Genomic DNA, 27,563 nt, shown 5'->3' on the forward strand with positions numbered 1-27,563 from the left:
CAGCCCAGTGGTGACAGCCACCCTCCAATCCTGGAACCAACTGCGGCAGCAATTTGGCCTGTACAAAATGTCGGACAAGGCTCCCATCTGCAACAACCATAGGTTCAAACCAGCACTGACCGACGCCACCTTCAAAAGGTGGAGGCAGGACGGGGGGACACTGACAGTCAGGGACCTATACACGGACGACAGGATCGCAACACTGGACGAACTAACAGAGAAATTTCAGCTAGCTGGGGGGAACGAGCTACGGTACCTGCAGCTCAAAAACTTCCTACGAAAGGAGACAAGGACGTACCCACAACCGCCATGACAGACACTATTGGAAGACCTACTGGACGCAAGTATCCTAGAGAAAGGGAACTGTAGTGACATGTATGACCGACTGGTAGACAGGGGCGACACCGTACTGGACGCAACAAGAAGGAAATGGGAGGACGACCTGGGGATGGAGATAGGGTGGGGACTCTGGAGCGAAGCACTGCATAGGGTCAACTCCACCTCCACGTGCGCAAGGCTCAGCCTGACGCAACTAAAAGTGGTACATAGAGCCCACTTAACGAGAAACCGTATGAGTAGGTTCTTCCCGGAGGTGGAGGACAAATGTGAGCGGTGCCAGAGAGGCCCGGCCAACCACGCCCACATGTTCTGGTCTTGCCCCAGACTTGTGGAGTACTGGACAGCCTTCTTCGAGGCTATGTCCAAAGTGGTGGGGGTGAGGGTGGAGCCATGCCCGATAGTGGCGGTCTTCGGGGTTTCAGACCAGCCAGATCTATTCCTGGGGAGGAGGGCGGACGCCCTTGCCTTTGCCTCCCTGATTGCCCGCCGTAGAATCCTGTTTGGCTGGCGGTCAGCAGCACCACCCAGAGCTGCAGACTGGCTGGCCGACCTCTCGGAATCTCTCCAAATGGAGAAAATCAAATTCGCCATCCGAGGGTCGGACGACGGCTTCCACAGAACGTGGGAGCCATTCATGCAACTGTTCCGGGACCTGTTTGTGGCCAACGTACATAAGGAAGAATAGTCGGGTGGCCAAGAACCAGGGGGAAATGGGCGGGAATCGGGGGAAGGTAGCCGGGGGGGGGGGGGGGGGGGGGGGGGGGGGGGCTACGGGCTCGGTATGGGGGTTTGATGGCAAGCCAAGGCCCAAAACCAAACTATAAATAAATGCCTATAAACATGTGCCTCGGCCATATTGGGGAATGTAAAATATGTATGCTGGCTAAAGGGGGCGGCCACAATTATTGTTATGAAGATGCTTACCTGTAAATATTCATGTAAAAAAAATTTGTGTTTTCCTTTGTTTTTTTTTTTGTTTTTTTTTCTCTCTCTCTAATAACTTGTAATTTGTCATATATAAAATATGAAAACTCAATAAAAAACATTTATAAAAAAAAAAACTAAAGTGAAAGGCACAGAATTGTGGTCACTATCTCCAAAATGCTCCCCCACTAACAAATCTATCACTTGCTCTGGTTCATTACCAAGTACCAAATGGCCTCCCCTCTGGTCGGACAATCTACATACTGTGTTAGAAAAGCTTCCTGGACACTGCACAAACACCACCCCATCCAAACTATTTGATCTAAAGAGTTTCCACTCAATATTTGGGAAGTTGAAGTCACCCATGACTACTACCCTGTGACTTCTGCACCTTTCTAAAATCTGTTTCCCAATCTGTTCCTCCACATCTCTGCTGCTATTGGGGGCTTATAGAAAACTCCCAACAAGGTGACTGCTCTTTTCCTATTTCTGACTTCAACCCATACTACCTCAGTAGGCAGATCCTCCTCAAAGTGCCTTTCTGCAGCTGTCTCTATTTTATACCATCTCTAATTAACAATGCCACCCCCCTCCCCCCCCCCCCCCCCCCCCCCCCCACCTGTTTTACCATCCTCCCTAATCTTGTTGAAACATCTATAACCAGGGACCTCCAACAACCATTTCTTTTTTTAAAATAATTTTTATTGAAAAATTTTGATTTTATACAACATTGACGCACCTTAGTAAAATACCGAAAATAACAATAATATTAACAATCATATACATTCGCCCCATCCTCATGAACAACCCAGCATTTTAACAACAACGCAAATTAACACACTATAAAGTTACAGAATAAACACTACAATAATGCACCCCCTCCCCCCCCCCGGGTTGCTGCTGCTATTGACCCAGTTACCTATCTCTGAGCCAGGAAGTCCAGGAAAGGCTGCCATCGTTTATAGAACCCTTGTATTGATCCTCTCAGGGCAAATTTGACCTTTTCCAATTTTATAAATCCCGCCATGTCACTGATCCAGGTCTCCACGCTTGGGGGCCTTGCATCCTTCCATTGTAACCAACAACCATTTCTCCCCCTCTTCTATCCAAGTTTCCGTGATGGCCACCACATCATAGTACCAAATACCGATCCATGCCTTATGTTCACCCACCTTATTCCTGATGCTTCTCGCGTTGAAGTATACACACTTCAACCTATCTCCGTGCCTGCAAGTACTCTCCTTTGTCAGTGTTACCTTCCCCACTGCCTCATTACACGCTTTGACGTCCTGAACATCGGCTACCTTAGTTGCTGGACTACAAGTTCAGTTCCCATTCCCCTGCCAAATTAGTTTAAACCCTCCCGAAGAGTACTAGAAAACCTCCCTCCCAGGATATTGGTGCCCCTCTGGTTCGGATGCAACCCTTCCTGCTTGTACAGGTCCCACCTTTCCCAGAATGCGCTCCAATTATCCAAATACCTGAAGCACTCCCTCCTGCACCATTCCTGCAGCCACATGTTCAACTGCACTCTCTCCCTATTCCTAGCCTCGCTATCACATGGCACCGGCAACAAACCAGAGATGACAACTCTGTCTGTCCTGGCTTTTAACTCCCTAAACTCGTTTATTACATCCACACCCCTTTTCCTACCTACATCGTTGGTACCAATGTGCACCACGACTTCTGGCTGCTCACCCTCCCCCTTAAGGATCCTGAAGACACGATCCGAGACATCCCTGGCCCTGGCACCCGGGAGGCAACATACCTTCCGGGAGTCTCGCTCGCGACCACAGAATCTCCTCTCTATTCCCCTAACCATTGAGTCTCCTAGCACTATTGCTTTTCTATTCTCCCCCCTTCCCTTCTGAGCCCCAGAGCCAGACTCAGTGCCAGAGACCTAGCCGCTAGGGCCATCCCCCGGTAGGTCAACCCCCCCAACAGCATCCAAAACGGTATACTTGTTTTGAAGGGGAACGGCCACGAGGGATCCCTGCACTGTCTGCCCATTCATTTCGTTCCCCTGACTGTAACCCAGCTACTCTTGTCCTATTCACCACTTAAGACCATGAGCTCTTTTGACCATTTTGATTGGCTCCCTCCTTCCTGCCCATGCACTCCACCATACACACTTCCAAGTACCAGCCATATCTTGTTATCATGCTTTGCTTTCAGGAGCACCGACCCTTTTCCTGCCATTAACACATTCTGCTATTTTGCTTTCAGGCAGTGCTGACCTTCATTCCGCTATTAACAATGGCTTTAGTCTTTAATATTAGTCATTACCACACCCTTTGTCTTGTTCCCTGACACCTGTGTCATCTCCAACCTATCCCTGACCTTCTACTTTTCTCCTCATGACCGCCCCACTTTTTCAACAGCAGAAAATACTTCACATTTCCACTTCTCTCCAGTTTTCACGAAGAGTTGTTAACTCTATTTCCCTCAACAGATGCTGCAGGCCTGCTGGGTTTATCCAACATTTTCTGTTTTTATTCATAATGCTCTGGGGACACAGATTCAAGTCCCACCACGGCAGCTAGTGGAATTTAAATTCAAATAATAAATCTGGGGCGGGGATCGCGCCGTGCCGGTTGGCGGCCGCTGGTAGCGCCCCCCCCCCGGCGATTCTCCGACCCGCAATGGGCCGAGTGGACGCCTGTTTTAGGCCGGTCTCGCCGGCATAAATTAGGCCTGGTGCTTACCGGCGGGACCTGACTCTGCAGGCGGCCTCCGGGGTCCTCGGGGGGGGGCGCGGGTGGATCTGGCCCCGGGAGGTGCCCCCACAGTGGCCTGGCCCACGATCTGCGGGCGGGCCTGTGCTGTGGGGGCACTCTTACCCTCGGCACCGGCTGCTGTGGACCTCCGCCATGGCCGCTGCGGTGACAAAGCCCCCTGTGCATGCGCTGGGATGACGGCAGCACACGCTGGCACTCCCGTGCATGTGCCTACCCGTACCGACCGGCGGATGCCCTTCGCGCAAAGCCCCTTCCGCTCCGGTTGGCGTGGCTCCAACCCCACCGGAGCCGGCCTAGCCCCTGAACGTGCGAAGGATTCCGCACCTTGCGGGCGACCTGACGCCGGAGTGGTTCACTCCACTCCTCAGCGCCGGGACCACCCGCCTCGCCGGGTAGGGGAGAATCCCACCCCTGGAAGTGAAAGCTAATTTCATTATGGTGACCATGAAACTACCATCGATTGGTGTAAAAACCCATCTGGTTCACCAATGTCCCTTTAGGGAAGGATATCTATTGTCCTTACCTGGTCTGGCCTACATGTGACTCTAGACCCACAACAATCTGGGTGAGTCTAGACCCACAACTATGTGGTTGACTCTTACCTGCCCTCTGTCCCTGTGGATGTATCTACACCTCAGGGGCTACAATGATTCAAGAAGACAGCTCACCACCGCCTTCTCAAGGGCAACTAGGGATGTGCAATAAATGTTGGCCTAGCCAGTGACACACATCCCAAGAAATAATATTTTTTTTTTAAGTCATGGGTTTGCATGTGGTGTAAACGTTTGCAGGTAAAGATGAGAGATTTTAACCTCCTCCCGTGCAGGGCAATGGCCTTGAGCTAACACAGCCTAGTACCCAGTTAATGCTCAGTGGATAGCTGAGGGTTACACAACATCAGCCCAATTTTAAATTTACCAGGTATTTTTTGACTGCTGCAAAGATTTGAAGTCGCACCATGTAATGAAAAATTGGAAAAATATAACATTTAAAACATGATAAGGGCGGGATAAGTGTGGGGATGGTCAGGATAGGGGAGGGCAAGACAGATGAGGGGCAGGATAGATGAGGAGGAGGGGAAACGGGGAGAGCAAAGAGAGGAGTGGGAAAGTGGTGAGAAGGGGGAAGGGTGGGAAAACGGGAGGGCAGGTTAAGTGAGGGGATGGTCATGATAGGGATGGGGAAGAGGAGGGGACAGGGCAGGATGTGTGCTGAGGGAGGGGTGGCAAAGTGGAGATGAGGGAGAAGGTGAAGCAGGAGAAGATCTCCCATAGGGGTAACACCTGCTTCCTTCCATAATGCCAGCGGGAGACAGGCAGTGACATGATATGGAGAGGGGTGACAGTCCCAGGGTATTCCAAAACCTCCATCATCTTTCCCCCCCTAATCCATCAGGTGGTGGCTTACTGGGAAGGGTCACAACTGACAAAACCTCGAAGCTCAAACCAAACCTCCCTGATTCTGATTTAATGCTTGGAGACTTGTAATTGATCCAGGTAGTGGAGGAGCACACTGAGTGAGTCAGTACGACTTTAATCTCTTGGGGTCCTGATGTATGTATCTTACTATGGGGCTCCACACTATAGGTACCCTGCGGAATAGACTGGTGTAAACAACAGGCTTGGCTGAGGGCTAGTTTTGTCTACGATATGCATTAATTGGTCAAAGCCATCCAGATATACACAACCTTCAGGAAGATCTTTGTTCTCCCTATCTTCCAGTCTCCATTGGTTCCGATCACGGATTCGGCAATCTGTTTGCAGCACAAGTGGACATTCTCCTGGAATTATAGAGAGAGAGAGTACACAGTGATTCATGGAGCGGGATAGAGTGTGGTACAAACAGTACCAGACAGTGAGATAAGACTGCTTGCCTTGACTAATATACTGGGAACAAGGTGCCACAGTGCTGTAACAGTATGGTGCAGATGGTGGCTTGCTTGGGAATATGGCATATCCTGGTATATTAATTCTTTTTTAAAAATAAATTTAAAGTATCCAATTTTTTATTTTTTTTCCAATTAAAGGGCAATTTGGCATGGCCAATGTACCTACCCTGCACATCTTTGGGTTGTTGGGGTGAGACCCACGCAAACACAGGGAGAATATACAAACTCCACATGGACAGTGTCCCGGGGCTGGGATCGAACCTGGGTCCTTGGCGCCGTGAAGCAGCAGTGCTAACCACTGCACCGGTATCATGTTAATTCATACCTAGGATTGTTGCTAATGGCTAGAATTTCTTGTGTGAGATAATTTAGGCCAGATGGCAAAGTAAAGACTAGAACGGGAGAGAACTCTGATCATGTCCAGCTGAAGCAAGCTCAAAGGGCCCTACAGCTCACCCTGCTCCAATCTGTGACGTGAATAATGTGGATTCAGTGACAAACTGCAGTTGGTTTGTTAAAGTGGCGAATCAAAGGGCCCTCAGTCACACACTTCCCACAGCACCTAGAGTGATAGCACTCCTTCAGAGTTAGCATTAGAGGCGAGAAGGAACAGGAACACTAGAAGGTGAACTGAAACACCAAAAAGCGGATGTGGGGTGGGGTGGCTGAGAGAAAACACATCGAGTGACACGGAGTAAACCACAAACTGGCCTACGTAGAACAACTCACAAGCATCCATGGCTCGTGTTTCTGTGGTTCCACATAAGTGCACGAGAGATATACTGAAGGTCACCAAATCGTTATGCAGGAGGATCCTCAGTCATTTTCATTCCATTCTGTAATAAAACCAAATCCCATGTCGACCCAGTATAGAGTCCCCTTGACATTCAATGGCATTACGATCACTGAATTTCCCTCGAACAACATCCTCGGGGATGTTGACCAGAAACTAAACTGGACTATGTCTTGTTATGCTCTTGGCGTAGCATAAGCAGCTTCCTTGATGTTTACTCTGACAAAGGAAGGTTCAGATGTGGAGATAACTTCAACACGTTTATTGAACTATTTACAATTCTCTTACTTAGGTTCGACTCTGCTGTTAATCCTCTTACAGCTACTCAGACTGACTAACCAGTCTGCTACAATCTACGTGGTGGGCGTGATATTGAATCAACCCTGTGTCTCTACTCACTGAGTGTCTCCACTGGAAAGAGGAAGATCATGTGTGTGGTGTCCTTTATATATGGGTTGGTGTAATGCCCTCCTGTGGTGGTGTCACCTCTGTGTGTATCGTGAATGCCTATTGGCCATGTCCTATCTAACTGACCTATTGGTTGATTGTGTGTCATGTCTCTGGTGCTCCCTCTAGTGTCTAGCTAGTCTACATGTATTTACATTAACCCCTTGTGTATTTACAGTGATGCATATCACCACAGACTAGGGACAGCAGAGTGGCGCAGTAGTTAGCACAGTTCGATCCCGTCACCGGGTCACTGTCTGTGTGGAGTTTGTACATTTTTCCCTTGTCTCGTTGTCTGTGTGGTCTCACTCCCACAGCCCAAAGATGTTCAGGGTAGGTGAATTGGCCACGCTAAATTGCCCCTTAATTGTAAAAAAACAAATTGGTTATTCTAAATTTATAACAAAAAGAAACTGAACTGGACTAGCCATATCAAGAGCAGGTCAGAGGCTAGAAATCCTGCGGTGAGTAACTCAAATTCTGACTCCCCAAGCCTGTCCACCATCTACAAGGCCCAAGTCGGGAATGTGATGGAATACTCCCCACTTACCTGGATGAATGTAGCTCCAACTCTTAAGAAGCTTGAGGACAAAGCTGCCGTCTTGAGGAAGGAGCTGCGCTCCGAAAGCTCATGTTTGAATCAAACCTGTTGGACTTTAACCTGGTGTTGTAAGGCTTCTTGCCGTCTTGATCGGTATCCAATCCACCACTTTTAACATCCACTCCCGCCATAACTTCGCACAATGGCAGCTGTATGTACCATCTACCAGATGCATTGTAGCAACTCACCAAAGCTCCTTTGACAGCACCTTCCAAACCTGCAACCTCTCACACCTAGAAGGACTTGGGCAGCAGACGCTTGGATACACCACCACCTAGAGGTTCCCCTCCAAGCACTTATGGTTCAAAAAGGCAGCTCATCACCACCTTCTCAAGGACAATTAGGGATGGGCACGAAATGCTGGCATAGCCAGCGACACCCACAACCCATGAATTAATTAAAAATTCCAGTTGCCTATAAAAAGTCACGTTCTTCCTATTAAACTGTTACAATTGTCCATTTTCTGTGAATCACCTGGACAAAGTCACTGTCAGGCTGAGACTGAGATACCTACGGTACAATGAGTGGAGACAATCTGACACCTTTAATTATTTGAGAAGCTTCCCATCAAAGATCAATCCCAGATGAGGGTGTGTTGTTAATTCGAACCCAAACCCAAATAGTGGGTGAAGTATGAAACTGGACACTGATACTTTTATAGAACATAGAACATAGAACAGTACAGCACAGAACAGGCCCTTCGGCCCTCAATGTTGTGCCGAGCCATGATCACCCCACTCAAACCCACGTATCCACCCTATACCCGTAACCCAACAACCCCCCCCCCCTTAACCTTACTTTTATTAGGACACTACGGGCAATTTAGCATGGCCAATCCACCTAACCCGCACATCTTTGGACTGTGGGAGGAAACCGGAGCACCCGAAGGAAACCCACGCACACAGGGGGAGGACGTGCAGACTCCACACAGACAGTGACCCAGCCGGGAATCGAACCTGGGACCCTGGAGCTGTGAAGCATTTATGCTAACCACCATGCTACCCTGCTACCCAAAGGCTACCATCTATTTCTTGGTAATAGATTTATTTACAGCATGCAGCATGCCTACTTCCTACCGCCATGTCCTCGTGGTCTTCCCTTTATATGTGCTCAAGTATTTAATTGAACAAAGCCCAATAATATAATTAACATACGATTAACATGCACCCTCCACAGGTCTGATGAGCAACCTGGAGGTTGCAGAGCACCCATTCTCATGCGGGATCCACACACTCCATCATGGAGTGAGTATTTGTTCCAGCAGCAGCCCAGATATACTCACTCAGGAGGGTCTACCTATTGATCCAGTGGGTATATTACAGGGCAGTAGGAGCAGGGAAAGATGCTGAAGAACCAAGTTCTGTCTTTGATGGTGGTGTTGGATATAGTCCCTCAGCATCAGAGCCCAGGAACCCACATCCAGTGACCTAATCCGCAAGAGAACCACAATTTGGGAGCATCGCTGCATGTACAGATCTCATGTGGAGACTTTGTCCTCACGATTAAGTTGAAGTGATCTACAATAATCTCCATCACAATATAGGAGGTATGTTAGAGTATGTTATCACCCCCCACATCCCCCGAGCGCCTCCAGGAGATGTAAGGAGCACCATTGTGTTGGGTGGGGAGTTACTGAGAGGCGTTTGTTTCTATAGCTGCTTCTACAGAGTCCTTCCACTGCATCAAAAAGAAAACCATAGCTCAGGGCTTTCCGCACTTATTTGGGCCCATTTGATCTCCTCCCACACAGATTGTTAGTCCAATAGATTCCATGCCCAGCACAAGTGAGATGTATAAGAAATGGTATTTTTGGGCGTTTGTATAAAACTTTAACGGAACTAGCTGGCACAACTAGGGGCGGCATGGTAGCGTAATGGTTAGCACTGTTGCTTCACAGTGCCGGGGTCCCAGGTTCGATTCCCGGCTTGTGTCACTGTCTGTGCGGAGTCTGCACGTTCTCCCTGTGTCTGCGTGAGTTTCCTCCGGATGCTCCGGTTTCCTCCTACAGTCCAAAGATGTGCAGGTTAGGTGGATTGGCCATGCTAAATTGCCCTTCGTATCCAAAAAGGTTAGGTGGGGTTCCTGGGTTACGGGGATAGGGTGGAGGTGTGGGTTTAAGTAGGGTGCTCTTTACAAGGGCCGGTGCAGACTTGATGGGCCAAATGGCCTCCTTCTGCACTGTAAATGCTATGAATTCCTGAATTTCTCTAACCGTGGCTCCTAAGTATCTCACACTTCTGTCAGTTTGTCATCTCTTGTCCTCCACCTATCATTGTACACCTCATTTCTTTCCTAGTGTATGTTGTCCTTTTCACTCTCCTCTTTCCCTTTTTCTGCTCCTGTTCATAAGTCACTTGTCTGGAATACCTTCCTGTTCTGATGAAGGGGGAGATTGTCACTCGACTAACAATCCAGAGGCTAATACTCTGGGGATCAGGGGTTCAAATCCGACCATGGCAGCTGACGGAATTTTAATTCAATTAATAAATGTGGAATACAAAGCTGTGCTCAGTGATGGTGACCAGCATGAAACTATCATCGATTTTGGTAAAATCCATCTGGTTCATGCCCCTTTAAGGGAAGGAAATCTGCCATCCTTACCTGGCCTGGCCTACATGTGACTCCAGACTCACAGCAATCTGGTTGACTCTCTATGTCCTCTGGAATGGTCCAGCAAGATGACATGGTCCACTCAGTTCAAGAGCAATTATGGATGGTCTTTGTTGGCCTTTCCAATGACACCCACATCCCTTGAAAAAGGGCAATGCCTAAAACATGAACTCTTCTTTTGAAATACCGTCCGAGTGTTTGCGCTGTTGACTGTTAATGTTCCCAATGCTCCTTTTCTCTTAGCTATCCCTGCTCATTCTTTCTCATCTGTTCCTTTACCGCATCCTATCCACGTCCTCAATTTCCTTCCTATAACCTGGTCACATCTATTCCATGCATAAGCTCTCATGTGAATTTGACACTCTCCAGTCTAACTTGCCAGAATTACTTTAACAGCAGCTTTGACTTAGCAAGTGAGCTGATAATGAACAACATGGGTTTGGAAATCTATGCCCATTCCACAACTTACCTGTTTAATTTGCCAAAGGGCTGAACTCAATACCAACTTGTACTGTTGCACAAAATCCAGGAAGGTGAAGCGAATGGGATAGCCTGACTTGCGGATGCGGATGGTCTCCCTCATTCCGGAATATCGCAATTGCTTAATGCACAACTCCCGATCAAAGATCTGGGCGGATCAGAATAGATCATTAGCTTGAGTACTGGCATGCTGAATTTTGTCGGAGAAATTCATTATCACAAAAAGATTTATTCTTAATATAAATTACATTTGATTAATTGCTGAATCTTCAGTTCCACATTATGGCAAATAGGAGGAAGATGGTAAAATGGTGGTAATGCACCGGACTAGTAGTCCAGTGGCCTAGGCCATTGCTCTGGGGACGTGGGTTCAAATTCCATCATAGCCACTGCTGGAATTTTAAATTCAATTAATAATCCTGGAATGGAAAGTGTGGCAGGCTATATTAGGGGTATCGCGGTACCTAGGTGGGATGTACCTTACACTGTAGTATGAGTGGTAGAACCTGCCTGCTGGTTCCGCCCAGCATGCGGAGCATAAGAGTCTGTGTTTCACCCACAGCAGTCATTCTGTACCGGAGCTGCTGGGGTAACTACTTGTTCATTAAAGCCTTCAATTGGACTACTCACTTCAGTAGTGATTGATTGTGCATCTGAAAGCTAGTCTCAGTATCGGTGACCATGAACCTATATCAATTGTCATAAAAACCCATTTAGTTCACGTTGTCCTTTAGGGAAGGCAATCTGCCATCCTTACTTGGTCTGGCCTACATGTGACTCCAGACCTACGGTAGTATGGTTGACTCATAGCTGCCCTCTGACCCAGCAGGCAAGGGCAATTAGGGAAGGGGAGCAAATGCTTTCCTTCCCACTGGCACATTTATCCCAGGAAAGATGAAATAAAACAAAAATTCTTTGATAACTAAAATGCAGGCCAACTGTTACGCCAAGAGTTTTAAACACGGAGGACAAACTCCCCAGAAACACCCAGTTCCACCATTCACCTCAGTATCTATATCCAAAGCCCCATCCAATCCCTTGCCAGATTCCCATTGCATTCAGTATCTATACAAAGAGCCTCAACAACCCACCAAGTCTCCTTCGACAGCACCTTCCAAACACGCAACCACCATCATCTAGAAGCACCAGGGCAGCAGATATTTAGGAACACCACAAAATGCAAGTTCCTCTCTAAGTCACTCACCATCCCGACTTCACCTTCCTTCACTGTCGCTGGGTCAAAATCCTGGAACTCCCTCCCTAACTGAATCGTGGTTGTACCAACACCTCATGGGCTGCAGCGGTTCAAGAAGGCAGCTCACCACCACCTTCTCAAGAGGTAATTAGGAGTGGGCACAAAATGCTGGCCTAACTAGTGACAGCCACATCTCTTGAAATAATTTTAAAAGCTCGGTCGGTGAACGCACATATGTCTTACCAGGGGTTTTTTGAACTCATTGGGTTTGATACAGCGAATGAAGTAGGGCTGGCAAGCCTTCAGAGTTTTCATTAGGTTATCCAGTGACTGTTTGAACTGCCGGCTGATTGTGGGATGCAGTCTATGGCTGTCAGTTGTCTGTAGGAAAAACCATTATATAATAAAAAATCAGTGTAGTGAACCTTAACCTGGTGTAATAGAATTTCTGTTTCCATTGTCCATCCTGTTTTACCACAGATAAAAGTGTTCTATTATTTGACTCACTGGTCAGATGGCAGCCAGTCTTTAACCATAATGCACATCTTTCTACATTGCCATAATCAATACAATGCCCATATTGATTCACATCTTCCTTTGTTCATTTTGGGGATTGGTATTGTGCTGCGCTGGTGGTGGGAGTCCAAGGGCGGGATTCTCCAATAATGGGGCTTTGTCCCCATGCCCGCGGGCGCGAATCACTCCGGACTTTTTTCAAGAAAGTTCTAGGTGATTCTCTGTTTTTAAGGGGGCTTGCAGGGCCCTGGAGTGCTCCACCCAGCTCCGGCTGCCAATAAGGGGCCCTACACTTCCGGCTGCTGGCCCTGCGCGACAAGGCGGACCCACACAGCGGACCAACGCCGAAGAAGTAGCCCCCCCCCCCCCCAGATCACGGCCGCCGATCGGTGGCCCCCGATCGGGGGCCTCGCCGTCGTGGAGGCCCCCTCCCTGGTGACGGATCCCCCGCCCACCGCCCCACCAGGACGACCACCACAGCCGCGGCTCTGAGCTCCCGTCGGGTAGAACCATGTTAGAACCACGCCGGCGGGAACTCAGCCGGTTGTCCGCAGAGAATCGCCGCGGGGGTCTCTTTCAACGGCCCCCGACCAGCATCGCGTCAACCGCGCGCGTGACTGGCGGTGATTCTCCAGTAGCCGGAGAATCGTGCGAAGGCGTCGCGGGTCCGATTCTCCACCTCCGCGTCGAGACTCAGAGAATCCCGGCCCAAATTACAGACTGACAACAGACACTTTAACATAAATATGGTGTTTAAAATAAATATTGTCACAAGTAGGCTTACATTAACACTGCAATGAAGTTACTGTGAAAAACCCCTAGTCGCCACATTCCGGCGTCTGTTCGGATACACAGAGCTATGGACAGTGGTGGTAGAGGCTCCAATATTCTTTCCATCACTGACTAGGAATCTCTCCCACTCTTACCGCCTGCCATTGGCCTGTGCTGAAAAGATTTGTTGGTTGATATTTACTGTTTGGTCACGTTATGAACACATCTTCCTTGGCCTCCAAGTCCTGGGGTGGGGCTCGAACGTAGAGCTTCAGGCTCCGAGGCAGGGACACTACGCACTGCGCCACAAGACTTCCAATTGAGATTATTACAAACTTTTTATTTTATTTATTCATTCACAGGTTGTGAGCACCAGTGACATGACCAGCATTTATTGTCCATCCCCAGTTGACCTTGAGAAGGTGGTGGTGAGCTGCCTTCTTGAACCATTGGTGTCCATGTGGTGTAAGTAGACCTTCAGCTTTTAGGGAGGGAGTTCGAAGATTTTGACCCAGTGACAGCGAAGGAACAGTGATAGAATTTCAAGTCAGAATCGTGGGAGATTTATAGGGAACTTCCAGGTGGGGTTCCCAGGCATCTGCTGCCCTTGTTCTTCGAGATGGCAAAGGTTGTGGGTTTGGAAGGTGCTGTGAAAGGAGCCTTGATGAGTTGCTGCGGTGCATCTTGTAGAAGGTACACACGGCTGCTACTGGCAGCTAAGTAGCACAGTGGTTCCCGCTGGCTGCACACCCCCATCTGCAGGTTGCCCAGCGGAATGGGGTGGTTTCAATGGAAAATCCCATTGACAAGCGGCAGGAGTAGAGAATACTCCATCCATTCTAGCAGCAGGAGCAAGGTGAATTCAAAATGGGGAATCCCAGCCAAAGTCTTTGATGAAGCAGATGAGGGTGAATGGGATTAGGACACTATCCTGAGGGACCCTGGCATGATAATCCTAGGGCTGAGAATATTGACCTCCAACAACCATAATAATCTTCCTTTATGCTAGTTATCACTCGAACCAGTGGAGGGTTTTCCCCTGATTCCCATTGACTTCAAATTTGCTAGGGCTCTTTTTGCTGATGCCATACTTGGCCAAATGCTGCTTTATGTCCAAAACAGTCATTGTGTCATGCCTATGGAATTCAACTCTTTTGTCCATGTTTGAACCACAGTGACTGTAATGAGGTCAGGAGTTGAGTGGTTCTGATGGTTATTGACAATTGCACAACACTTGAGTAATTTTCCAAATTGCTGGATAGTTGTCAGTGTTGTAGCTGTACTGAAATAGCTTGGCTAAGGGTGTGGCAAGTTCTGGAGCACAAGCCTTCAGTACGATTGCTGGAATATTGTCAGGGCCCATAGTCTTTGCAGTATCCAGTGCCTTCAGCCACTTCTGGATATCACGTGGAGCGAATCAAATTTGCTGAAAAGTGGTACCTGTGACGCAGGGAAGACCGAGATGAATCATCCACTCAGCACTTACTTTTCTTTTTATAAATTTAGAGTACCCAATTCATTTTTACCCCCAATTAAGGGTCAATTTAGCGTGACCAATCCACCTACCCTGCACATGTTTGGGCTGAGGGGGTGAGACCCACGCAGACACGGAGAGAATGTGCAAACTCCACATGGACAGTGACCTGAGGCCGGGATTGAACCTGGGGCCTCGGCGCCATGAGGCAACAGTGCTAACTACTGCGCCACCGTGCCGCCCCTCTACACGGCACTCCTGGCTGTAGACGGTTATGGATGCTTGAGCCGTGTCACTTGCACTGATGTGTCGGGCTCCCCCCATCATTGAAGATGACGATATTTGGGGGACTCCAGTGAGGGGGAGCTCCAGTGAGCCGTTTAATTGTCCACCGCTGGAGGTGGCAGCACTGCAGAGCGTAGATCTGCAGAGGCAGTATACTGGGAACAGTGCGGACTGCCATCAGTCTGTACTGTACAGTGGGAGTAACTGTTGTCCAAAAACCATTCTGCTAGCTGTGCTGTTGAATTTCAGGATTGAACAGCGATTGGTCGAGGCGAATACACTTAAAACACAATTTAGTCACCGTGATGGAACCTTTACGGAGACTTTGCCTCTGGATCTGTGGCTTTCCTGATGCTGACCCAAAGCTGGTTTGGAAGATCTGTTTGAGGAATTTGTTCTTGGAAGATTGCACGACCTGGATGATGCTGGAACTCAGATGGTCTCTGTTTTTGTCCAGGAAACCTATGAATTAGAAAGAGACAATGATTTTCTCAGTGGCTGGATTCATATGTCCGGCACATACTGATACCAGCAAGGTTCCTCCCATGGTGAGAGGGGCTGTGCATGACCACATTCAAGTACAGTTAAAGAGCGGGCATTCAATATGAATTGAATGTAAGTAATGTGCTAAAGGGACTGTAAGCCTCCACTTAAGCCAATTCAACATGTTCATGGAAATGTCACAGAAACTTTGAGTGAAGTTACATTCATTTCGTATTCTATACAGAGGCAGAGACTGACCATAATTTCACCTTCCCTTCACAACTTTCTCCGCAATGGTGATTTTAGGTAGTTCCTTTTCCCCCCAGAGTAGCTGGATCATAAGCCATTGTTTCCTTCTGTTGTCACAGGTTAAACCTAGATTCAATCACATTTCCTGAGAAGCAGCTGCAATTTGGGTAGAACCTTCCAATACCTTGTGTTCAGGAAGGCCCAGGCTTCCAGTAACTGGTGCTCAGGTGGTTCTGGGGCTCCAGTGCCTGCATGCAGGGGCTCAGGCACCTAGTACCTGAGGGTCAGGTGTAGGCCCAGACTTCCAACACCTGCATGGGACTCAGGTATAGTGGCCCAGCAAGCCACTCAGATGATCCCTTTTCATGCCAAATTTGGGTGGACAATAATTGCCAACCTTGCCAGAAGTGCTCAAATCCTGAGAATCGGTATTCCGTCAAGCTTACTGTACCTGGGGCTTTCCAGACCCAGGCTTTAGGTATATGCCCAGGCTTTCAGAACGTGGGGCTCATGTGTAGGCCAAGGCTTCCTGTACCTGGTGTTCAGGAATAGTCCCAGGTGCCTAGTACCTGGGGTTCAGGTATAAGCTCAGGCTTCTTGTACCTGGGCTCAGGTGTAGGCCCAGGCTTCCAATACCTGGGCACTAGTGTAGGCCCAGGCTTCCAGCACCTGAGGCTCATATTTAGGCCCAGGTTTCCAGTACCTGGGGCTCAGGTATATGCTGAGGCACCTAGTACCTGGGGTTCAGGTACAAGCCCAGGCTTCCCGTACCTGGGGCTCAGCAGTAGGCCAATGTCTCCAGTACCGGCATGGGACTCAAGTATAAGCCCAGGCTTCCAGTATCTGGGGCTCAGGTACAGGCAAAGGCTTACATTACCTGGGGCTCAGGTGTAAGTCCAGACTTCCAGTGCCTGTGGCTCAGGCTTCTAGTAGTTTGTGCTCTGTAAGTAAGCCCAGACTTCCAGTGCCTGTGGCTCAGGCTTCTAGTAGTTTGTGCCCTGTAAGTAAGCCCAGGCTTCTAGTGCATGGAGCTTAGGTAAGCCGAGGCTTCCAATAACTGGAGATCAGGTAGGCCCACAGGCTTCCAAAAGTATTTCTTGGTTTTCCCTGTAGGCCAACCTTCATGTTTGAAGTTCAGGTCAAGTCATTGATCCTCTTTAATGTGTGGGTTTTGGGTTAGTTAGCTCAACTTTCCTCCCAAGTGGTCCCATGAAACTTTTATACAAGTTGGAGCTCCTGAATTTCCACACAACACCTACAGTGCGGGCACTCTGATGCTTGTGACTATGTTTATTTGTACCAACAGACCTGTCAACGCTACTTAGATCCCAAAGGATGGAACTATGTCGGGAGTGATCCCCGTCAACACTGGCTAGAATCAGGAGCTGGAGAAACATTTGTTCCCAGGATATAGTTGATGCTGACAATTGTCCATTGTTCAATGCCCATTCCTTGCTGCTCTAAGAAAGTGATGATGGACCTTTCCCTTAAGTGACTGCTCAAACATCTCAGAGATCACTGAGTTGACCACTTGGGTGTGGGATTAGAGTCCCATGTCGGCTCGGCTGGCAGGCTCCCATCCCTGAAGGACATCAATAAGCCAGTTAGGGGATTGTACAAAACAAGACTACCTTTTAATGATGCTACACCACAAATTCATTACCTTTGGGTTTACAATTTGGGATTTGAATGCACGGAGACCCACTTTGATTAGCTCCAGTTTTGGGGTCTCAGAAACACTTTTAAAGAAAGATTCTCAGGATGTGAGCACTTCTGGCAAGGTTGGCATTTATTGTCCATCCATAGTTGCCCTGAGGAGGGATCATCTGAGTGGCTTGCTGGGCCACTGCAGACAGCACGTAAGAGTGAAACACATTGATGTGGGAGTGGAGCTATAGATGGACCAATTTGAGTAAGGAAAGCTAATTTCCTTCCACGAAGCACAACAGTGAACCAATCCTCATTTTCCAATCCTTTTGCTCTTGGAGTTGGGGATGAGTCACACCACCCACAATTCTCCCAGCTCTGTATTCACTGAGGGCAGCTCGTAGCGACCACCCAGTGAGACTAGGTTTGACAGATACCTTTAGACTCGTAGTAAACCACTCCTGCAAAGTGAAGGATGCCAAACATGGTGCCGTGAGAGCTCACGGGAGGGACGTAGATCATATTCTTGCCATGATGATCATTCAGCTTGTTTAAAAATGTGGTGTCAGTACCCTGCGGAAAAGGAAAAAAGATTTGGATTCAAGTGGCCGTTTTCAAGACCTCAAGATATTCCAAAGGCCTTTATGGTCAATGGAGCATTTTTTTTTTAAGTGCTGTTGCCGTTGTAATGAAGGATATGCAGTAGCACAGCAAGATCCCACAAACAGCCGTGTGACAATGCCCAGATCATGAGTTATTTAATGCTGTTGACTGAGGGGTGAATATTGATCGTGACACTGGAGAGGATTTCCTACTCTTATTGTTATGGGCCAGGGATTAGAGAACCCCAAAGTGTATCATGGAGTTCACCTGACCCAGAACTTTTAATAGATTGTGGTATGGGAAGCACACGGCCCACTCTACAGGCGTGGTCCAGCAAAAATGGAAAAGTATTTTTCAAGCAAAACAATGTTTATTCTATGAACTCAAGTTAACATTTTTAAAACATACAGTGAACATCTTAGCAACCATCAATTCAAATACAACCCCCAAAGAATACAACACTAAGTAACCCTTAATAAATTCCAAAACAATATTCAGAAGACAAAAGACCCTTTTAACACAAAGATCAGGTTTAAATCCACTATTGAGAGCAGTTACCACTTTGAAAATCCCAAATGAACATTCATAAGCTTGCAGAGATTCATACACATCCTTCTGTGATTTCAGCTTCTCCAAAACTAAAATTAAACCAAACCCACTCTGCAGCAAAAAGCCTAAAGCGAAAGTAAAAAGCTGACAGACAGCCCATCTCCACCTGCTCTGTGACATCACTGCAGTAATAAACACCGATTTCTTAAAGGTACTCTCACTACAGATATTTATATACACACCCATTTATAAACATCATTTCTTAAAGGTACTCTCACATGACATTATAGAACCATAGAACAGGAAAGCATACCATGAGGCCAATCAGCCCATCAGATTTCTGTTGGATTCTTTCAAACAGCATTTTAGTTAGTTTCACTCCCTCACTCTTTCCTCTTCAATCATTATCCGACTCTCTTTTAAAGGTTGTTATTAAAGGAGTGCATTCCAAACCCTAACCACTCCAACCTCTGAAAGAGCACCGCACCCCAGGCCCATTTCCCTGCCCCTTACCCATAACCTGCACATGTTTGGATACTAAGGTGCAATTTAGCATGGCCAATCTACCTAACCTGCACATCTTTGCACTGTGGGAGCGAACCGGAGCACCCAGAGGAAACTCACTCAGAGAAAGTAGAAACCCATGGGGAGAAAGTGCAAACTCCGCATAGTCACCCGAGGCTGGAATTGAACCCTGGCTCCTGGTGCTGTGAGGCAGCAGTGCTAGCCACTGTGCCACCGTGCCGTCCCCGGCAATATACAATAACATTCCATTAGCTTTCCTAATTACTTGCTATACCTGCTTACTAATCTTTTGCAAATCATGCACTAGGACACTCGGATCCCTCTACATCTCAGAGCTCTGCAAGCACTCACCATTTGGATGTTTTTCTTAATTTTTCCTGTCATAATGGGCATTTCACATTTTCCCACATATCAGGCTGGATTTTCCGATTTGAAGACTAAGTGCTGACACCGGCGTGGGAAGAGTGGCGTTTTACGCCCGAGAAAACGGCGCAAAAGCTGCACCGATCCTCCGTCTGGTGGGGAGCAAGCAGGCACGCAGTGTAAAGTGCCGCAGAATGGCTGGGTCCATGGCCGCGCTCGCGCACGGCAGCGGCCTGCAGCGTCTGCGCTGTGAAACATGGCACGGCCACACGCAGAGCCGGCCTGCCAAAAACTGCCCCCCTTTGACCAGGCTCTCCACCCCCGGATTATCCCCCACCGGTGCCCCCTGCCCCCCCCCCCCCCCCACCCCCCCCCCCCCCCCACCCCCCGCCCCACTGCCTGTGGAACAGCTCCGCCCCGACCGTGTCAGCGCTGGACTCAGACCACAGCCGCCACTCCGGGGTCACCGTGAGTGACCCACACCATCGGGAACTCAGCCCATCGGTGGCGGAGCATCGGGGGAGGGCCTCAGGTGATGTCCTGAGGCCATACCGAGGGCGAGTACACCGTTTTTACGGGGGCAGCGTATCGCAAAAGCGGCGCCATCCCCGATTCCAACGTAAACAGGGATTCTCCGGCCGATTGGCAAACGCGATTTCGGCGTCGCCGACCGGAGAATCCCGCCCTTTATATTTGTCAAAACATTACCCAGTCACTTAACCTTTGTCGACTCCTTATGTCCTCTTCACAATTTACTTTCCTACCCACCTTTGTGTCACCAAAAAACTTAGCAACCATACCTTCAGTCTCTTTATCCAAGTTATTGATATAAATCGTAAAAGGTTGAGGTGCCATCATTGATCCTTGTGGTATCCCACTCATTGCATTTTGCCAACCATAAAAGATCCAATTATGTCCACTCTCTATCCTGTTAGCTACCCAATCTTCTATCCATGCTAATATGTTACCCCCAACACCATGAGCTTTGATGTGGCAGCTTTCTAGAAATCTAAGTACCGTACATCCACCGGTTTCCTGTATCCATAGCACATGTTACTTGGCACAGAAAATTCAAAGCATCTCTAATTATAGTTTATGGCCATGCATGAAATGAGGTTGTGAGTCAGTGAGATCAGTGCTGGATGGGACAAGTGGCCTCTCAGTATTCTGGCACTGTTCCACCTTCAGAGCAACATCTATATGTAGTTACCTACACCTATCCTCACTGCACAGTGAGTTTGGTAAAGTTGCTTAAAGGGAAGAGAGTAACATGAGTGGATGACGAGATTGACAGCCCTTTGCTTAGCAGCCTGCACTCACCCCTGAAGGGGAAATGATATTGTTTACTTGGATTACAAAGCTCTCATCTCGCACTCTCAAGGCTTTGACATTTTAATCTGTTACTCTCTCCTGCTCTCCACTGGCGATCAATGGCAGCACAATAGCAGCGATGGGGGTAAATTGTGGTTCGGTAGAATATGCCCTCCCACTGGCCTTTATGGGTGATCTGCTGGAATCAATTGAACATCTGTAAAAAACGTTTGTTATTCCACTGAACAGGATGAAAATCTGGGAATGTCCTAGAGCAGGTGGGTTTGGCAGATTCTAGAGTGGGCTGCTTCTGCAGAAGAAGGGTTCTAGATTTGGTGGGTTTGTTGGTGGATAGATTCTAGGGTGGCCAGGAGTCTGTGGGCACTCTCTGTGAGTGCTACTGCGGGCATGTTTTAGAGCAGGCAGCTAATTTCACGGGCAGGTTGGTTCTAGAGTAGGCAATTTCTATGATGGGCAGGTTCTAGAATAGGGGGCTTATTTGGTGCGGAGTTCTTTTTCTAGCGCGGGCAGGTTCTGTCGAGGGCGGGTTACACAGTAAATTGGGTGAGCTACTCAGCCAGTTTACTTACTGCCCAGTCAGTGAAGATAAAGATTAACCTCAAAATGTTGCACAGCTCAGATAGGGTGGTCTCCCTTCAATACGTCCCTTTGTGCCAATAGTGTTTAAGTTAACTTAGGAACATAAGATTTAGCTGCAGGTGTAAGCCATTCAGCTCTTTGAGCCTGCCCCGCCATTCAATATGATCATGGCTGATCCGGCTGTGGTCTCAACTGCACCTTCCTTAACCTTCATGGCCCTTGACTCCCTTATCTATCAATCATTTAGCTAACTCAGCCTTGAATAAATAAGACCCAGGCTCCACTGCTCTATGGGGAAGAGAATTCCACGGACTAACGACCCTCTGAGAGAAAAGAAAGTTCCCCTCTTCTCTGATTTGAAAGGTAGACCTGTTATTCTGAAATATGCCCTCTATTTTTCTGGGTGTAATTTGGCTTAATAATAATCGCTTGTTGTCACAAGTAGGCTTCAATGAAGTTACTGTGAAAAGCCCCTAGTCGCCACATTCCGGCGCCTGTTCGGGGAGGCCGGTACAGGAATTGAACCCGTGCTGCTGCCTTGTTTTGCTTACAAGCCAGCTGTTTCGCCCAGTGTGCTAAACCAGCCCCTGTAGCTCGCTTGATAGGTTACAGGCTAATTATAGTTTATTTAATCATAATGATAGTTTATCAGGCTTGATAGCTCGTGTGTGATGCAGAATGATGCCAATGGCGTGGGTTGAATTCCTGTACTGGCTATGGCAGTTCATGGAGGCCTGTTTCTTCACCTTGCCCTATACTTGTGGAATGGAGCCTCCCGAGCTATATATAAACAATTGCTTATATTGTCTTTACATAACCGAGAGTCTCTCTCCCTCTCTAATGGAGAACCTGTAGTCTTTTGTGGAATTTGACTAAATGAATCAATTTCCCCCCAGTGTCTCCTCCACAAGAGGAAATATCCTTTGGGTAACAGGCAGCAGGGACCAGTAGGGTAGCTTACCTTTGGGAACTTGCTCTCTTCGTCAATGAGGGAGATGATATTCATTGGCTTCACTGTAAGTGCATCCAGTGTCTTCTGGTTGTCAGTGAATTCAATGTGCTGCCAGGCGATGTTCTCCTGAACGTATTCCGCCTGCTCCTGTTTGAAGATGCACCTTACAAAGAATTGTTGCAAGTGCTCATTGGCAAGGTTAATGCACAGCTGCTCAAAGCTGAAAAGAAGGGACATTATCTGTGAGATAGCTACAATGACCATCTCCATCACCACTACCAGCATCCATCAGCAAGACCTATGGCAGTGCCCAAAGGTGGAGCCATTTTCAGAACAGGAGATCACAAAAAATGTTTTAAACCATTAAGGAATGTGAAGGACATTCCATTCTAGCTGGTACTATGCTGGACTCTCCCCTCACGCCAATGTTAATTGACAGTCTAACGCGGGGAAACAATTAGGCGGAAACACCTGATATGCATAAGCAAACAGATGTAAATAGGAATTTTGACTTTTAAAGTCAGTATCCCCATTGCACCATTGGCAGGGACAATCGAGCAGGGAAATCTAGCTGACGTAAAAGCCATTTTGGGCCTCCCACTCCGCTGATCTCGACCTCAAAACCAAGGGTGCAATATCCCCCCCTATGTAAATACAGGCTTATATTTCCCTTAATATCTGTAAAACCCTTCTGTTCAAACCAATTCCTCTTCTTGTTGCTTTGCATTGCTGTATTCTTGAACTGCAGATGCAGAGTTTTTATTTGGCAAAATGTTAGCCCAGTTTGCTGTCAGAGTGTGAATCATAACGCAAGTTCGCTGTCAAGATGCTGCTGTGGTATTGGGGAACTGAAATAGGAGCAGAGGTCACTAAAAATCAAACAATGAGTGATAACAGTGCCGTGGTTGAAGTACTATGACATCATTGAGGAAGTCACCTTGCACTGTAACGCCAGGGAGCTGGGCCTCAAAGCAACTCTGATGCAGCAAGAACTACCAATTGCATTTGCATCCAGGGCAGAAACACAAATGGAACAACGCTGCACTCAGATTGAGAAAGAGTGCCTGGTTATTGTTTCCGCCTGTGAGCATTTTCAACTGCACCTACTTGGGAGAGATAACGTAACAGTAGAGTCTGACCACAAGCCCCTTCAAAGTATGTTTCGCAAGCCATTGCTATCTGCTCCTAAGTGACTACAAAGAAAGCTACATTACTTCCAAGGATATCACCTGGACATGAGATACAAGCAAGAAAAACGGATGTACATCGGTGACACGCTATCGAAAGCACCGCTCCCCATGAAGGGAGGTGAGGATGCGGCGACAGAATGTGAAATCTTCCAGGTTAAAAGTGAAGCAACAGCTCAACATGGTCTGGAAGCCATCAACACAGCAGAGACATTGAATCGGAGAGACATGCCCCTTGCTCAAATCAAGCAAATGACCCAACATGATGTAACTTTACCAGAAGAAGTTACAAGAATTAGTGATGAAAGGGTGGCCTGAAAGCATCAAGGATTCACCTGTGGTCACGAGCATATTGGGCATACTGGGATGGATTGACAGCCCAATATGGCGTCTTGTGCAAAGGAAATACAGTCATCAGCCCGAGGAGATATGCTGAAGCACATCCATGCAAGCCATCAAGGAATTTAATTGATTCAGAGAAAGGCAAAAGAAGTGCTCTACTGGCTAAACATGAGCACTGAAATTAAAGACCACATCGGTCGGTGCGGTGCGGGTAGCGAGCTCCAAGCTAAACAAGCTAGAAGGCCATCAGTGATGCATGACATCCCAGACAGATCATGGATGAAGCTGGGAGCAGACTTGCCACTTTGGTAGGAACTCATCATCTTATCACTGTCGACTGCCATTCTGACTACGGGGAGGTAGGACAGCTGACTTCAATGATAACAGGAGAGATAGTAGAATGGGCTGGTTTAGCACACTGGGCTAAATAGCTGGCTTTTAAAGCAGGCCAAGGCAGGCCAGCAGCATGGTTCAATTCCCATACCAGCCTCCCCGAATAGGCACTGGAATGCGGCGACGAGGGACTTTTCACAGTAACTTCATTTGAAGCCTACTTGTGACAATAAGCGATTTTCATTTCATTAATTTCATTTTCATTTCATTTCATTTCATGTCCGAAAGCACACACCAGTTGGTTCGTGATTCGAGACAGTGTGATGAGTGACAATGGTCCTCCGTTCATGAGTGAAGAATTCAGCTGATTCACAAAGGATTGGGAAATTCAGCGCTACGCATCATCTCCACACTATCAAATGGAAAGGCTGAGGTGACAGAGAAAATCACCAAAAGACTCATCAAGAAATCAAGCAAAATGTGGCACAGCCAAATCCGAGAGTGTGAAAGCACATCGACTGCAGGAATGGAAAGTAGTCCTGTCCAAATGTCACACTGCATGCAAACTACTCTTTCAATCGCAAAAAAGCTGCTGAAACCAGAAGTAGTAACAGGTGTGAGTGTAAATATCAGGTGAAACAGCACAGAGACAAATTTCAGTTTGACAAGACTGCCAAACCATTGACAGAGCTTAACACTGGAGACCCAGTAATCAATGCTCTCAACAGGAGTCAGCCCACGTGGACGCTTAGCACACGTGTGCAGTCACACAGGATCGTGCATGCAAATGTACCTTATGTACCGATGTGGTCTTTCATTTCAGTGCTCGTGTTTGGCTCGGAAAAAGGGGGATGTTTGTATCTTTTGTTAGATATGAAAAAGGGCATGTTTTTGCTTTGAGATGTAACCAGTGCAGTTGACTCTGCCATCAGGCAAGCTGACTGTAATCTGCTATTTCTAGGCAGTTCAATAAAGCCCCTCACTGAGACAAGACACGGAAGATGCACAACATAATAATTAAAGCAAAAAAGATGTTGGAATCTGAAACAAAGTGCACAATTTAATGGCCGCCTCGCGCTTGAGCTTAGATCGTGGGAGAGGCCAAAATCAGGGACCGCACCAGGCGTCGATCGGTTTGTGACCTAACTGGCAATCATAGGTAAGTGAGCAGTTCACAGCTCCCAAGTGGATCCCCATGGGTAGGCCTGCCATTTAGCACATGGGATTATTGTCTAGCATCCCAACCAGACCGTAAGGCCTGGACACTGCACCTGAATACTGTAGGAAAACACCATAGACAGCAGCCAACATCTGAACACCCAAGGGCTTTGCCCCAACACCGGGGACATTCCCGTGACCAGAAGGTGGGTGCTTGCACTGGGAACGGGACAAGCGCCCGGTCAAGGTAACATTATGAGCGGGTATCTGGGGTACAGGGTCTGGGGTCTGTAGACCAGGGACCCCCATTTCGGCTGGGGGGGGTGCGGGAAGAACGTGTTGGATGGCACCCTGCGGGGTGCCAGGGCGTGTGAGGGGGTGGGGGAAGAGCCATGGCAGACTGGTGGATCTCAGGGTGGAAGACACCGCTGGTCGCCAGTCCCATACCCACTCCAATTCCTCACAGCTACTACATGGGACGGATGATATCTTGGAACCCACCAAAGCTGCCCTCGCAGACTGTTGGCAAGCCAGATGGTCAGATGTCAAAGAAGGCAGTGGCATCGACAGAGGCTCGAGACAGCAACCCATGTGCAGAACCCCACCCACACCCTGAAGACCTGGCCACCGATCAGGCCAGGGAGGGACCCAGAGGGGGAGGACGGCAATGGTCCAAGGTGTACAGACATCGCCGGTCTTTCGAACAGATAACAGACAGCGTTTGCCGCAGGAGGCTCCACCTCAACAAGGAGACAGAGCGGCACTTGTGCCATGTCCTCGCGGACTTGGCACCACATGGAGGAGGAGGATGCCCACTCCCGGTGGCCGTCAAGGTCACCGCATCCTTGAAATGCTACACCTTAGGATCATTCCAAGGCTCGAGTGGGGACTCGTGCGGCATTTCAGAAGCTACAGCTCACACGTTCGTGCCTGAGGTCCCAGGTGCCCTGTTTGCCCGGGTAGCTAACTATATACATTTAACATGACCAAGCCCAATAAGATGCCAAAGCAGCAGGATTCTCTACCATCGATGGGATGTCGCAGGTCCAGGGGGTTCTAGATGGCACACATGTCGCCTCACACGCACCAAGCCATCAGGGGGTGCATACATCAACAGGAAGGGGTTCCACTCCCTGAATGTCCAACTTATGAGCGACCACCATATGAACCTCATGCATGTGGGTGCACGCTTCCCAGGGAGTGGTGGCTTCCATTGCTCCCTCCTCTTGGTCAGTGCCATAGGACCCTGGGGGTCACCTCGGACTTAATGGTAGCTGGATTGAACACCGTTGCTCCACGTCATCCGCTCTAGTGGCTCCCCAGCGTCTACACCATGGTGCCGACCTCCTCAATGATGCTCCTCAGTGCTCTGAGACATGCTCTGGAGAACCCCGGCAAGGTCCTGTGACCGGAACACGTCTCCCAGTGAAAGTGACATGCTCTGGAGTGTCTCGGCAATGTCCAGCTGAGACTGGGACATACTCCGCAGCACCTTGGAAAGGTCCACCAAGTACTGGGAAACCTCCCCCAGTGAGTCGGACATGCTACTGAGCCCCTCAGCCATGGCCACCACTGACTGAGCCATGCCTTGGACACCTCCACTCATGTTGCCGGCATCATGCACCAGGCTCTCCACTGCGATCGCCACCCTAGTAGTGTTGGCCTTTGTGCCACGCATTGCCAGCGCCATCTCCTGTGCCCGTAGCCTTTGGGACTCCACCAATCGGCTATGGACCTGCTGGAATGTCTCTGCCATCCCCCTCTGAATCTCACGGCTGCACCCCATCGACTGTACCAGCTCAGGGTAAACCTGGTCCAGAGGCTCAGCATCTGACTGAGAGCCCAGCTGGGACCTGGGATCCAGCAGACCTCCGACTGCAGTCTCCCCTGGACTTCCTGCCTCCACCTGATGTACAATGACAACTGTGTGGTGCTCACCAGAATTTGCTCAGAAGCCTGTCCACTACTGTGGCCCACCAAGGTGTGTGTCTTTGCGCTGGTGGGGGGTGGGGAGACAGCTGTGCCGCAATTACAGCTGTGGTCTCCTCGGAGCTCCCCTCCAAGGTGTTCACTTCGGAGACAGGCCGGGGGGGAGGGGGGGGGGGGGGGCTGCAGGATAATCAACATGGGGTGAGTGTGAGGGATGGATCATGCTGTGTGGCATTAACAACTCATGTGTGACAGGTCAGCTGGGTGGTGG

General features: G+C 48.6%; 1 protein-coding gene across 6 annotated transcripts in view; it reads right to left on the reverse strand.

Annotated features, from left to right (window-relative positions):
• LOC119976212 (unconventional myosin-VIIa-like) overlaps window positions 1-27,563 on the reverse strand; it is a 270,037-nt gene that overhangs the window by 155,183 nt on the left and 87,291 nt on the right. For all 6 annotated transcript variants that reach the window (XR_005462884.1, XM_038816529.1, XM_038816530.1 and 3 more), the window contains 6 exons: window positions 22,353-22,563; window positions 17,878-18,013; window positions 15,363-15,523; window positions 12,259-12,396; window positions 10,810-10,968; window positions 5,689-5,781 (listed from right to left, as the gene is read on the reverse strand). Coding sequence is in view for 5 of the 6 variants with exons in the window: in XM_038816529.1 (XP_038672457.1) it covers window positions 5,689-5,781; window positions 10,810-10,968; window positions 12,259-12,396; window positions 15,363-15,523; window positions 17,878-18,013; window positions 22,353-22,563 (898 nt within the window). In the remaining variant the exon portion in view is untranslated. The remainder of the gene's footprint in view (window positions 1-5,688; window positions 5,782-10,809; window positions 10,969-12,258; window positions 12,397-15,362; window positions 15,524-17,877; window positions 18,014-22,352; window positions 22,564-27,563) is intronic.

Source organism: Scyliorhinus canicula, chromosome 13, assembly GCF_902713615.1.
Source record: "Scyliorhinus canicula chromosome 13, sScyCan1.1, whole genome shotgun sequence".
Lineage (NCBI taxonomy): Eukaryota > Metazoa > Chordata > Chondrichthyes > Carcharhiniformes > Scyliorhinidae > Scyliorhinus > Scyliorhinus canicula.